This window comes from Passer domesticus, chromosome 3 (assembly GCF_036417665.1).
Source record: "Passer domesticus isolate bPasDom1 chromosome 3, bPasDom1.hap1, whole genome shotgun sequence".
NCBI lineage: Eukaryota > Metazoa > Chordata > Aves > Passeriformes > Passeridae > Passer > Passer domesticus.
The window spans coordinates 57,297,169-57,310,929 of record NC_087476.1 but is presented as its reverse complement, the minus strand read 5'-3'; the positions used below and the strand labels follow the sequence as shown (position 1 = coordinate 57,310,929).

The following is a 13,761-nucleotide window of genomic DNA, read 5'->3' as shown; positions in this document are numbered from 1 at the left end:
TTACATTTGTGGGAAATATGCTAGCTGAGCAAGAGGTAGGCAGCCAGGGACATGTAGAGATAAGTGAAATCAGCCTGCAGAGCTTAATATTCTGGGCTGCCTTCCTTCTCTACTTTCAAGTTGGTAAATGCATTATCAAGCTACACCTAAAATTTTTGTTTTGGGAAATAAGGGCAACAATTTGGTAACCAGTCCTCTGATACTTTTGGGAAGAGGACCTTTAACTGAAGTACTCTTTTGTTCTGTTTGCACCTCACATTACACAGTGAGAACTAACCTGGGACTGTTTGGTGCTGCTGGGTCAGACGTGTCGACACGCGCCTTGGGTTGTGTTTGCAGTGTGGTAACTGGAGTAAATTAGCTTTCCAGGTAATAGGTGGTATCATAACCCCCAGCAGCAGCATTGGTTTTTGGATGAGAGGGCATGTCCTGATCTGTCCAAGCATCACCACAAAAGCCAAATACATATATTGATTCACCTAAAATGATAAAATGGAATATGAATCAGATTATGAATGAGTGGGCAGCACAGCTCACCAAGTTTTAAGCTCCTTAAATGATCGTGTGTTACTCATTAACTTAATTGTCCATTAACTGGATGGCTCCTCCTTGGTTTTACTGGCTCAGTTCTGGGTTTCTATTCCACCCCTTGGTTTCACATGGAAGCCATGTGGACCAACACAAATACTACAATGTTTCCCAGCTCTGAGAGATGCTACTTGTCCCCGGGGTTGGCAGGCTCTGAGGGAAAATGCTTCCTAGTCTAAAAAGTCTAAAACACTTGTAAAAAAAATTAGTCTGCAAGTCAGGGAACTGAGGAATTGGGGGGGGGGAAATTACATTAAAAAAATGACTTTTTCAAAAGTTAAATAAAAAAAAAAAGTTTGGAGTACTGTACATACTCTTGGTATTTTAAAGGACCTTGAAACACCAGGAACTGAAGAAAGGCCAGTCAGCTCTTGCAAAGGCTGTCCTTGACTTGCAAGGACAGGAGATGGAGCACGGCAAACCTGTGGTATATCTGCAGCAGAGAACGAGCTCTCAGGAGCACTGGAAAAGGCTGCTGCAGCCTACAGGTATGGGAGAAAGATAAAATCTATGGATTGCACTGAGAGGAAAGTGTTACAGAGAGGTCCTTCAGGTAACTACTAGGTAAAGATCTAGCTGTGGAAAGCCCAAATTTGACATCAGAAAACTCTCTCTTTTAGAGAAGCTTCCTGAATGCAAGGCTGCAGGCTTAACATTGTCTTTATATCCCCTGCTAAAATGCTTATATGTGTCCTAGTGGAATTATCACCTGTTTTTCTTACATCTTTATAGCAAGATAAAGAAACTTCTTCAGAAAGCTCTTGCAATAAATACTTTCAATTTAACAGCAATATATATATATATGTATATAGTGAGTGAACTCCAGAGCCTGTCCTGAAGACACCCCCTGACTGATAATCCATCTAGATACAATTACAACCAAATAGAGACTCAAATTCATTTTTGGAGATGCTTGATAAATACTGCAAGCTTGCATTTGGAGTACAGGTGTGCATACAGTTGCTAAGGATATAAGCTCAGCTGTTTACTATACCTTTTTTTTTTTTAACCATAGAAAGACCAAGATAGTTTTAGTAGTGCAATATTTTCCTGTCTGAGGGGAAGACTACATTTTTTAATTAAGCACCAATTAGATTACGAACATTGCCTTACAAAAATGGATTGAAGGAAAACACAGCCAAGGATGTTTCATTGCCTTGATTTCCAAGGATCCTGTCAGTCAGGTGGGAGATTGAGAAATTTTAGAAAATGTAGCTCTTTACCTCACTGGGAAAACAGTGTGTCTGTCTGTTTTTAAAACATGCCTTATGTGCTGAACCTACTCATAGACAACTGAATGTCAGTCCACTGCTAAGAAAACCTGGAGAAAGAATTAATAGTCTTTCTACACATGAAGAAAGGTCTTAAAGTACTAAAGGTGTCCAGGAAGCCTGAGTTCCCATAGCAGATATTAGTGTATAAGCAATATTTGTGTATAAGACTTTATAGACTAGAGAGGAAAGTTGTGAAATCAATTTTAAAAAATAGAATTATCTCATATTGAGATTTATTGATTTAAAGTAATTGGATTTTGTTTGGGTTTTTTTTTTTCCTTTAAGAGGTGCAGCTTATTTTTTATTAAAATCACATTCCCAACAAACCTGGTTTTGCCAATATTCATTGACCAAATGTCAGATTTAAGGAAAAAAAAGCAAGGGCTTTGCATTTTGGTAACAATACTGATCTTTTAAAAAGTCAGTTTTAGAAAAAAGTTCTTTAGCAGGAGAGTAAATCAGTGAACACTGAAATTCTCTAACTTTTCATCGATTTCTAATAAAACGGAGCCACCATTAGCAAATGAAAATGCAAAAATCTTTGCACCTTGAGTATTTCATCGAAGGCACTTGTCCATTTGATTGTGTTCTTAGCAAAGTAGTAAATAAACTTTGTGCAACTGATAGCAGGTAAGAGTTCTGTTCTGAATTGATTACTTAATTTCCCAGAGTTTAGATTTCTGAGAAATGGCAAAATGTACCAGCATAGGGCAGTAGTTTGTTATTGAGTATTAGGCTGCTCATTAACTACATTAACTACTGAAGGCCCTAAGGCTGATTCATATCTGAACTTTTTCTGTCTGCTAGTGAACTGTGGGGAGGGAAGGGGCTGAAGCCTCTCTTTATCTTCAATTCAATATTTGCATAGTTTTAAATTCAAGAGAATCCTGTTCATAAGGGTTACTTCAGGTGTAGTGTCAGTTGTGTACTTTGAGCACCTGCTGACATTTAATCTGATCTCATCTCACCTTATTGACTTTGCATTTCCATCAATGGTCTTAAGTTGTAGGCAGTCAAATATTGCATTAAGAATGACATATTGGTGTATGGTACAGTTGATAAACAAGGTTACTTGGTGCTGCCCTCATATGTCTGTCTTACTCTACTGAATTTTGAAAATGTGCAGGGACTACATTCAGTCATGCAGGTTTGCTCAGGAACTGTGCAATATTTTTCTAAAACAATCACTGTATTGCTTAAAATCCTACATTCCTGAGTTTTGCTTTTATGTTAGTTCTACTATTTGCTTAGTGAAAGCCTTTTGAAAAGATACAAAACATGTTTTTCCCCTCCAGATTTAATCTTACATTTTTTCCAGTTTTATCAGCTGCTCCGAGTGCACAGTATCATTAAAGAAAAGCAGTGCTGCATGAATGTTGCCAATTAATGCATCCTTTAATGCATCATCTTAGGAGACTGGTATATCAGTCTGCCTAAGCATTTAGCTTCCTGTGGGATTTTCCAGCAATTTCCTTTCCTGAAAGTATCTGAGAGGATTCATCTCTTACTGAAAGCTGGAAACCCCAAAGTAACTGAAGAACACATGGTTTTCTGCTTAGGCCTTATCCTTCACAAAGACCAAAATACCTAAAAGGCGGAATGCATTTTGAGTGTTGGAGTCATACAGCATGATTTAACAGAGTTATTGGTGAAATCTAGGCCAATCTTGCTTTCCATAAATGAAGTAGGATTTTTATCCCTATCTAGTAATGCTGTAGTTTTTTACATTTTAAAGCAAGAGTAGAGGCTGATAGGAGTCAGAAGAATCCAACTCAGGGATCGTAGTGCTCCTGTTGCTCGTTGTGCCCTCACAGAAGCTTCAGATGCATTTTGTGGATGCAGATTTAATACTGCCAAGTTCAGATTAGCCAACGTGCAGGATGTGACCACAGTTGTACTGGTGCATTCACTGCATATATAACCACATTTATGTTTGTCAATGTTTGTCATCACATGCTGTGTGTTTTTAGGACTTAATTTGTACTTCTGTTCTCTCTGTGAAAATCTACAGAATTTTACCACCTGGATTGAAAAAAAAACAGTCTCCCGACTTTGTAGCTAAGGTAGGAGCAACAGCACATTTTCTAACCATCTTCTTGGCCTTCAGATGCAAATTCAATGCAGCTGCCTCTTTCATTGGTGTCCCTTAGGCCAGGTATCTGTGAATAAGCAAGGAAAGAGAAAGGACTGAAGATCAAGGCTATGAAGGCTGTGCAATAGACCAGTTATTTCAGCCCGTGTAATTTTTTTTAAAAACTGTTTTTAGTTGCTTTGACTTACTTTCTTGATTCCTCCCTTTATTCTGTCCCTTCTTCCTCCAGATATCTTAATATTATTGCTTCCCACCTCGCATCTCTAGGCTTCCCACCTACATTTCCCCGCAGACAAACATTCCTGCCTGTCCGTCCGGCTGTGGGCTGCGGCCACTGCTGCAGCCGCCTCCTCTCCTTGCAGCTCCCTGGCTGCCAGGAGCGCCGGTGGCCAGCGCCGCGTCCTTCCAGGCTACCTCGCCTTTTCCCTTGCAGCATCGCTTCCCACGGACCAGCCTGGGAACAGCCCCCGCTTCTGGGCCAGCGGCGGAGCACTGCCTATACCTATATATATATATATATGTGTGTGTGTGTGTATATGTATATGTATGTTTAAAATATAGATGTCAGGCTTCGCCTGAAATTAGGAAAAAGAATAAAAATCTTAAAATATATAATATTTAAATATTTTAATATTAAATTATAAATTTTAACATTAAAATATTAAAAATATTAAAAGGGTGTTGGTAGTCTCTGCGCATCAGTTGCTGAGCAGATCAAACCAGCGATATGCAGTTTTGTGTAATTTATTCAAATCACTATTCTTTCTCCCTGCTCACGCAGATCCTAAGAAATGCCGTCATGAAATAAACAAACTGTCCTTAAAGCCACGATATGACACGAGAGCACTTGACCCGCACGCTTTGTTTTGTGAATAAATAATGCAGACGGAGCTGGCAGGCACCGGCTGTGCGAGCGGGGGCACGGGGAAGTGCCCGACCGCGGCAGCCCCGGCGGAGCTGGGAGGGGAGGGGGAGGGAAGGCAAGGGGCCGGGAAGGAATCGGCCAAGACCGCCCCATCGATCGCCTCAGGGGCCGGCCGGACCACGCCACCGCCCGCCCGGCCCCCGCGCTGCCCTCAGGAGCCCGGCGGCGAATCCCCGGCTCGGGCTCCGCGCTGCCGCCCCGCCCGCCGGCGGGACCGGGGCGGGACCGGCGCCGACTCCGCTTTCGCTCCGGCCGCCCCCGCCGCTCCGCTCGGGCTCTCTCCGCTCCGCTCCGCGCCCTCCGCCGCCGCCGCCATGAACGCGGATCCCGTCGTCTTCGTGTCCGCCGCCAGGACCGCCGTGGGTGAGGCAGCGGCGGGAGGCGGATGCTGCCGCCGGGGCCGGGCGGGTGTCCCGGTGCTGAGCGCTGTCCCTCTGTGTCCCCTCTGCCAGGGTCCTTCAACGGCGGGCTGTCGTCGCTCCCCGCGCACGAGCTGGGCGCCGCCGCCATCCGGGAGGTGCTGCGCCGCGCCGGGCTGGCCCCCGAGGAGGTGTCGGAGGTGATCCTGGGCCAGGTCCTCACCGCAGGTACGGCCCGCCCGCATGGGCAGCATCCCTTCGGGGCTGTCCCGTGGAAACGCTCAGGTTTCACCTGCCAGGGCGTTTTGCCTTGCCGGTGGGAACACGGTTCCTTAACAAAGGACTTGAGAGACATCGTGGCTGCTTCTCCATACGCTCTAGGCGACCGAAAGGATGGGTTTTTGGAAAGGATGTTGTCGGGGATAGTACGGGTTTTTTTTAAATCCCTGAAATAGCCAACAGCGTATGTGTGAATGTCAGTTTCTTTGTTACAGCATCCTTCTCACCTTGATCATCTCAGCTGCTGAATTTAACATCCTAACTAATGACAACTCTGAGATTTTAAGACCTAGGCCTGCGTTTGTGCTTATCTGCAGGACTGACCTGCAAGATCTTGTGGTGCAACTTGTTTGGAGACAAATATTTTGATTTAATGAAAATGTAACTGGCAGGGAATTGTTTGTTTTGAACTTGCTCCTGCTTTTTCCAGGGTAATGTTTAATCAGTAGAATCATAGGTAGCTTTGTATTTTAAATGTGGAGGAAGGAAATATATCTTTTTGTCTTAAAGATGATTCAGATTTCTCTGTATTTTCAGCTTGCTGAATAATGTGCTCTCCTTGTCCTTTTCTTTGTGTACAAAGAGCTTTGGCCTGGGGAGATGCAGATGAAGACTGTTTTCTTTGAATATAGTGCTCCCATTATCTCCATCAAGATGACAACAAAGACTGGAAGCTTTCAGGTCCATCTGTGCATAGTCGTGCTTTTGGTTTCCATATGAACTTTCAGGGAAAGTTAACTGCTGGTGATGTACAGAAGATGTCAAAAAGAAACTCTTCAGAAAGCAGCAATTTAAATGATTTCTCATCCTACACATACAACAGGCTAGGGCTGATCTGAAGTAGTGTTTCCTCTGACTTGGCATCAAAAGCAGAGTTGTAGATATAAAACTATCAGTAGCAGGTATTTATTGATCAATATAAATGAGAGAGGTTTCTGTTTAGAGACTACTGCTGGGCACTTCTCTACCCACCAGCTAAAAGTAGGAGTGAGCTCTAAATTTTTGTGGAATTAAGGTGATGTGAACAATGACAAGGCGGACATTTGTGTTTTTAAGAACAGACAAAAGCAAAACGCTGCCTGTTCCCACAGGTGCTGGGCAGAACCCTGTGCGGCAGGCCAGTGTGGCTGCGGGAATCCCGTACTCCGTGCCCGCCTGGAGCTGCCAGATGATCTGTGGGTCGGGCTTGAAGGCTGTGTGTCTGGCTGCTCAGTCCATACTGATGGGAGAGTCCAGCGTCGTGGTCGCAGGGGGCATGGAAAGTATGAGCAAGGTAAAGCAGAGGGTTAGACTCACATTGTGCTGCTGTCCTGGGAGCAGAGAGCCCGATGTTGAAACCCTGGATTACCTGGAGGCAGATCAAAAGGGTCACTGTGCTTGCAAACAAATTTACACATGCAACAGTTGACTTCAGTAGCACACTTCTCTTAAAAACAGACTTCATACTGCAGCTACTGAAAACGTGCCCTGCAAACACTGCATTTAAAATTCCCTTTTAATTTCCATCTACCCCTGTTGTGGCAAATGATTTTCCTGTGACACATCAGAATAGGATTTTTGTATTGTAAGAAGCCCAGAGAAGGAATAACCAAAAATGTTATTGTTTGCCATGAAATTAGAGCTTGGAAAGAAAGCAAAGCAGTTTTATTTTGAGGTGTTCACTCCAAGGCTGTATTCAGGAATGGGTCTGAGATGGTGATCTGATTCCCAAGAAATGGATGGCCTCTTCTGCCAGGGCTCAGCTGCCTGTGCTGAAAGTGATGTTAACATTCCCTGACAGCAGAGTGCAATTGGGAACTACCTGGAGCAGGCTAGTAGGATGGGAGAGCTACAGCCCTGTGGCTCAGGAATGATAGATTTGGTCTGTGGAGAGGAAACAACACTTGCAGTGTGATGGTCTCCAGGGAAATGCACAGGCCATATGGGATGCCAGCTGGCAGGCTCTGGAGGGACAGGCAGATCGGGCAGCTGGAGAGACTGCCAGGGTTTGGGATGGGTACCTCCAGCCAACAGGCAGGGGTCTGTCTCTGCAGTGGTCTGAATTGTGTACTGGAGATGTAAACATCTCATTCCTTTCAAAATACGCTTTTGCAGGCTCCTCACGTCATTCACATGCGAGCTGGGGTCAGAATGGGAGAGGCTTCCTTGCAGGACACCATAATCCTTGATGGCCTTACAGATGCTTTTTATCAGTATCACATGGGCATAACAGGTAAGTGATGACAGTCCATAAAATGAAATGGTCAACTGCAGGAATTCACTGATGGGAAATTTCAGAAATCTGAAGTTACAAATAATGTGTTTCAAGCTGTCCTTATGTTGTAGTCATGAAAAAGAAAAAAGAAATACATAATACTGAAAGGCATTGAAGGCATTTTCTGTTTTGTTTGTAAAGCTGCTGCTTTGGGTTTTTCTTCTGTGTGAGCTAATCTCTCTGCACCTCTTCTACATCTGAGAAATTAAAAATATGAATAAAATAATCCCTGTATGTAACTGGAGCATTCAGCAGCACAGATTTACAGTGGGGGGGGGAGTTCCGTAAAGTGTCCTGTGGAGATGTGTGGTTCTGCAGCTTCAGGATATTGCACCCTGGTTGGCATGGTCAGCCAACTGCTTTTCCAGACCCTGCTTATGAAACAGAGTGACTTCAGAACTGTTTCCTTGCTTGAAGTGGCTGTAGAGATATGAGAACTTTAGAGAAGCAATAAACTACAAAAGCTTGTTTGCATTTGTATTTAATTTGATAATATCATCTGGGAGGAGATCCCACACAGAAATTTTCACCCTCAAGTGAAAATCCATTAGAAAATAATGAGTAAACAGAATGAGGAAATCTGAATGAAAACAGTTCAGTGAACTCATGTGCTTGCTACAGCAAACATTAATGACTACATTTGTGCTTACTATTTTGCAACTTAAAATTTTGGTACTTCCTGATGGCAGTTTGCATTTTGTTCCCATTTCAGCTGAAAATGTGGCCAAGAAGTGGCAAGTCAGCAGAGGGGAACAAGACCAACTTGCTGTAGAGTCACAAAACAGGGCAGAGGCAGCACAGAAAGCTGGCTATTTTACAAAAGAAATTGTTCCTGTTCTTGTACCTTCAAAAAAAGGTAGGTATAAATGGATAATGAGAGCTGATTTTAAGGAAAAAAAGTCTATTTTCTGCTGTGTCTCCTGTAATCAGTGGATGGTTTCCCACTTACACAGCCTTTTTGTAAGCATCTGGCCTGTTACTCTCTTTTTCAGCTTTCAGTGGTTATGTTTTAAATAAGAGAGAAGCAATGGAAATGTGGAATATCTCCGTGTAGCTTTCTGCAAACAGTACTAGTGTGTTTCACTGGAGATAGAATAACAATCTAGACAAAGCACTGACTTAACATAGGCTTGATATGGTACCAAAATCAGTGTTTTTCATTTTCTTAAGACTCCTGCTGCGCCAAACTTAAAACAGTCATATTGATCTGGCAAACCTTGCTCATCTAGTGAAATACAGAGTGACAATAATTGGGGTTATTAGTTAATATGTAGTCAGGTTACATACAATGGGTATGTTTCTCTCCAGATTTGTGAGGGATATAAACACACCTATTACAATGCTTGAGCCAAGGTCTATTTCTAGAGCAGGGGAATTCCCCAGCTCCTTGTGAGGTACATGCAAAAACTGAATTTTCCAAAAAGAAATCAAGAATCAGTTCTTCAAAAATTCCATTGAACAGGCCCTGCAGAAAACGTCCTGGCATTAGGCTGGCTACAAACTATTTCATGATACCAGTTTAGGTGATAATATTCAGTGACACTTGACTATTGTTTGTATCAAGATTACTAGAAGTATCATTGAAATACAGCCTTCTGCTGAAAGAGAAGGTAGGAACAGCTAGAACAAGACTGATTTTTGCACAACTAGACAGCTAGTGTTTGTCTTAGAAGACCTGAGCTGTCTGCCCTGCTAGAAGGACCTGGAGGGTTACAGCTGTTTGTTAAAATGCCTTGAGTTGGCAGCTGTCTCCAGCATAAGAATGCCTTGTTGGTTGAAAGGAATATGGTGTATATTCCCACTCAGCATGTTGTTTTTGCTGTCTTTCCATTTGAGATGTGTTTGTGTGATTAGACACTCTGGTGAGGATAATGCTCTGTTTTGCAGGTCCTATAGAAGTTAAAATAGATGAACACCCTCGACATGGGAGCAACCTGGAAACAATGGCAAAGTTAAAGCCCTGTTTCCTGACAGATGGAACTGGGACAGTAACAGCAGCTAATGCTTCAGGTTGGTCCATCTGGCTTGAATGACATGGAAAAGAACAGTAGCTGCTTGTGGCTCAAGGCAGGGTGTCTGCGAGGGTGTGGCTGCTGTGTGTTCACTGCTTTGCAGGAAATGGCAGTGTGTTTGACTACACAGGTAGAACTCCATTTTAGACGTGGTGGGGGATTTCTTTACAGAGTCATCTTTTGTTTCCTTGTTTTCTCTGAAACAATACAAGAGTTTGGACAATAACTGCAATATTTGATAGCTGGAAGGAGTATTTCCTTTTAAAACTGTCTAAGGGTTTCTGACACTGCAGGGTTGGACAGTGGAAAACTTAACAATTCATGTTTGAAAATGAATCCTGTGGAACTACCACAAACAGCTTTTAAACATCTTTCTGTGTCCTTATGCTGCCCCTTTCAAAGCCTGCCTAACAAGTCTGATGTACTTATTTTTCAGATTTTATTTTGATTCTTCCACCTGCTGCTTTCCAAATAGAATCACAAATGTGTCACATTTACAGCAATATAGTTTCAAGTGTTTGTGGCAGAGAACAAACTTGGCTGGTATGAGCAGTACCAACCTAAAGCAGTAAATTATTTGTGATTCTTGTTTTGCCTAGATTGTAATTTTATGCAAGCAGGAGAAAGTGGTACAGTAAAAGCCATAAAGTCCAACAAATACATACAATTTGTTTGTTATTCCACAGGTTTAAATGATGGAGCTGCAGCTGTTCTTCTAATGAAGAAGTCAGAAGCTGCTAGGAGAGGTCTTATGCCTTTGGCTCGGATTGTATCTTGGGCTCAGACAGGTATAGATCCATCTATTATGGGAGTAGGGCCCATTTCAGCAATAAGGAAAGCTGTAAGTACTCATCCATGTATCCATGATACTAAAACTCTTGGTTTTAATTGCTTTTTGTTTTCTGGCCATGTCTTGGTTTTGCCCTGTTCTAAAGAAAACTTAGTAGGAAAAAAATAAACTATGTAAAAAACAGATTCAAAGTAGTGTAGTAGATAAGATTAGGAGTCCTAGTGCTACGAGGCTAGTACCTACTTGTTGGGAAAAGAAAACCCAAATGCAGGTGTGTATAAATGGACTTCAGAGCATAAACTAGTCAGGTTTGTGGAAAGGTACGTAGATAACCTAGGAGGCTGAAGATCAAATTTCAGGCATGTGCCTAACTAACCTAATTCAGTGATACAGTTCTGATGCAGTGTCTGGCCAGGTTAATTTTCAGATCATTGCCTGAATGTATTTGCAATAGTAGAACACTGAGGGAAGGGCCACTGAGTGCCATCTGCATTAGAAAATGGGACAGTGCCCTTTGTGTTTCAGTTTGGACTGTAAAAAGCTTGGAGCTTACAGATTCCTTTCAGGTGTAACTAAACAGGAAGGTGCATTCCAAAACCACATCTAACATGCTCAGAGCATTACTGCACCCACTGATGTGCTCAGTGCTCAGTCCACAGGACAAGGTTCTCATTGCCCCAGTGAGCAGCCCTGCTGGTACCACACTGCTTGCCAACACATCCATAACCCACAGCAGCCCCAGCTGATTATTTGTTAAAGCTTAGCTATGAAAGTGTGCATGAAAAGAGCTAAGAACAGATTGGCTTTAATGTTCCTTACTTTTTTAATACTGTGGAAAGGCCTTATTTTGTTCACCTCTGAAATGTCCTGGTGATGTGGAGGTCTGACCTGAACTTAAGTTCTGTGGCTTTTGACAAGAAAATCAGAACTGTAATGCTAAAGCTTTTTCTTACCAGATCTCAAACTGTTCTTTTAAATGAAGGGTGCAGTAACTAGATATACAATACAGTTTTAGTATAAACTGTGGGACAGACAAGCTTTACTTAAAACTGTATACATACTATGAAAAAGAGCACACTGCTTCATAGAGCATGGTCCTAATAACACCAAGGTTGTGGCTTCAATCCCTTTATGGGCCATTTATGTAAGAGTTGAACTCGATGATTCTCATGGGTTCTTTCCAACTCAGCACATTCTGTGATTCTGTGATTAAGCTTTGTAATGTGTGTTACCAAATGTTCAGACCCTCCATGTATTATCACTTCAGAATTTTAGAGTAGCACTTTATACTAAGAGAATGACTATGTTATACATTAAGTGTTACAGTAACATTGTGTATCCCAAGCTTTTCCCAGAAGAATGGGATACTCCATACTGTCTATTTTATCTATAGAAAAAGGCTCTCCTCCTTGACTATAGCCTCAGAGGTGTGCCAGTCTGGCCAGCCTAGGTTGTGAAACATCAGTGGTGATGATTCTGCTGATAAAGTATTGCTGTTACAAAAACAAAGTGACAGGAAGTAAAAATGTACACATGTGAAACATGCCTGAGCCTGTACCAGAGTAGGCAATTGCATCACAAGTTTCTCAAGTGAAAACATGAGCCAAACCATCTTCCAGAATAGTCACCTGTGAAAAGCTTAAAGTGCCACCTCTCAATGTAAAGGCTAGAGAGACTGGACAGATCAGATGTGGCACTGATCACTAATGGTTGACACCTCACTATTTCCTGTGTAAAAGTCTCTGTTAACAGAGACTCCCTAATGGAGTCAGACCATGTACTAAAAAAATTGCTTTTAATCTGTTAAAGCCTGCTTCTGAATCCAGTGCTTGTTGTAGTAAGGACACCAAGTACAGTTTGATTCTCACAATTGCACCACACTGCTACAACGTGTAAAATCAGTCAGGATTTTTATGAGCAGCCAGCATTATTACAGCTCATTGTACTGACTTGTCTGACACTGAAGCCTGTAGTCTTCAAGAATTCTGTCATCAACACTGGCTATAAAAAATTGTTTTCTTTCTACTAATTCGCATCTTAGGAAAAACTTCCTCTGGTGCTAAGGAAGAGTTAAAAAATAATAAGGTCTTATTTGCACTGTTTTCTCAGATTGACAAAGCTGGCTGGACTCTGGAACAAGTTGACCTGTTTGAAATTAATGAAGCCTTTGCATCACTGTCTCTTGCAATAGCAAAGGAACTGAAAGTCAGTCCAGAAAAGGTAATGATTTGTACGCTGGCATTAGTTTGCCTCCTGTAATTCAAACTTGTCCCATACTGTGCATGTGGATTGTAAGGATGAACACAGCTCTCTTGCAATGCCTTTGGTGTAAGCAAATAGGGTGGGAGCCCCAGCAGGCATTTCCTCACACTGTTCTATCCGCTGGCTTTGCTAGCAGTTTCCCAGCTGAACAAGCTCCAGTGTTGTTTTTTATACAAATCTAGGCAACTGCTCAATCATACTTAATTCAGAACTTGAAATTGCTGCTGCAATTTTATTTGCCACAGTATTCTTTCAGAGATGGCAAAAAGTATGGGTATTATTCTCCCTAAATTCACCTCTTAGCTTCAGAGTGAAGACAGCACCCTTGCAGAAGTACTGATTATAACCAGCTGTTGCATTCATATGCACTTTGTTGTATGAAGTGAAGTTTGGGGTTTCAAGCTCACAAATATTTAAGGGCTAGATCCCAGTGAAGTAATTTATGTTGAAAATCAGCTAAGCCAGTTAAATGTTGACTATGTGGTGTTTTGGTTTTTTTTTTAGATCAATGTACAAGGTGGAGCTATTGCTCTTGGCCACCCTCTGGGTGCCTCTGGTTGTCGCATCCTTGTAACTCTCCTGTATGCACTGGAACGGACTGGTGGGAAACGTGGTGTTGCTGCTCTCTGTATAGGAGGAGGAATGGGAATAGCCATGTGCGTTGAGAGATAAATGTGAGGGAATGAATGAACAGCTAGTGTGAACTAGCTTTGAAACATTTTACTAATAAACTTCTAATAACATTTTAACAGCACATTTTGTTTGTTTTGCCTAAAAGTAAATAAGCTTACATCATTACTTTTTGACACTCAGTCACTGACTCGAATAAGGTCAGTGGTTACTGCAGGCACACTAGTTGTTAACACACTCTAGAGCCTAAGTTCTCACTGCAAGGACCAACCTTGCTTTCAAAAATTAAGTTTGTT

General features: G+C 42.2%; 1 protein-coding gene across 2 annotated transcripts; it reads left to right on the top strand.

The window, feature by feature from the left end:
- Positions 1–5,047: 5,047 nt before the first annotated feature.
- Positions 5,048–13,584, top strand: ACAT2 (acetyl-CoA acetyltransferase 2). Of its 2 annotated transcripts, XM_064413273.1 has the most exons (9): positions 5,048–5,242; positions 5,332–5,466; positions 6,609–6,790; positions 7,612–7,729; positions 8,484–8,627; positions 9,659–9,781; positions 10,470–10,624; positions 12,683–12,793; positions 13,340–13,584. In XM_064413273.1, exons 1-9 carry the CDS (start codon positions 5,194–5,196, stop codon positions 13,505–13,507), a joined length of 1,185 nt encoding a protein of 394 aa, XP_064269343.1. In that variant the 5' UTR covers positions 5,048–5,193; the 3' UTR covers positions 13,508–13,584. The 2 variants fall into 2 exon arrangements, with proteins under 2 accessions (XP_064269343.1, XP_064269344.1); XM_064413274.1 differs by lacking the exon at positions 5,048–5,242 and having other exon boundaries at positions 5,265–5,466.
- Positions 13,585–13,761: the final 177 nt, after the last annotated feature.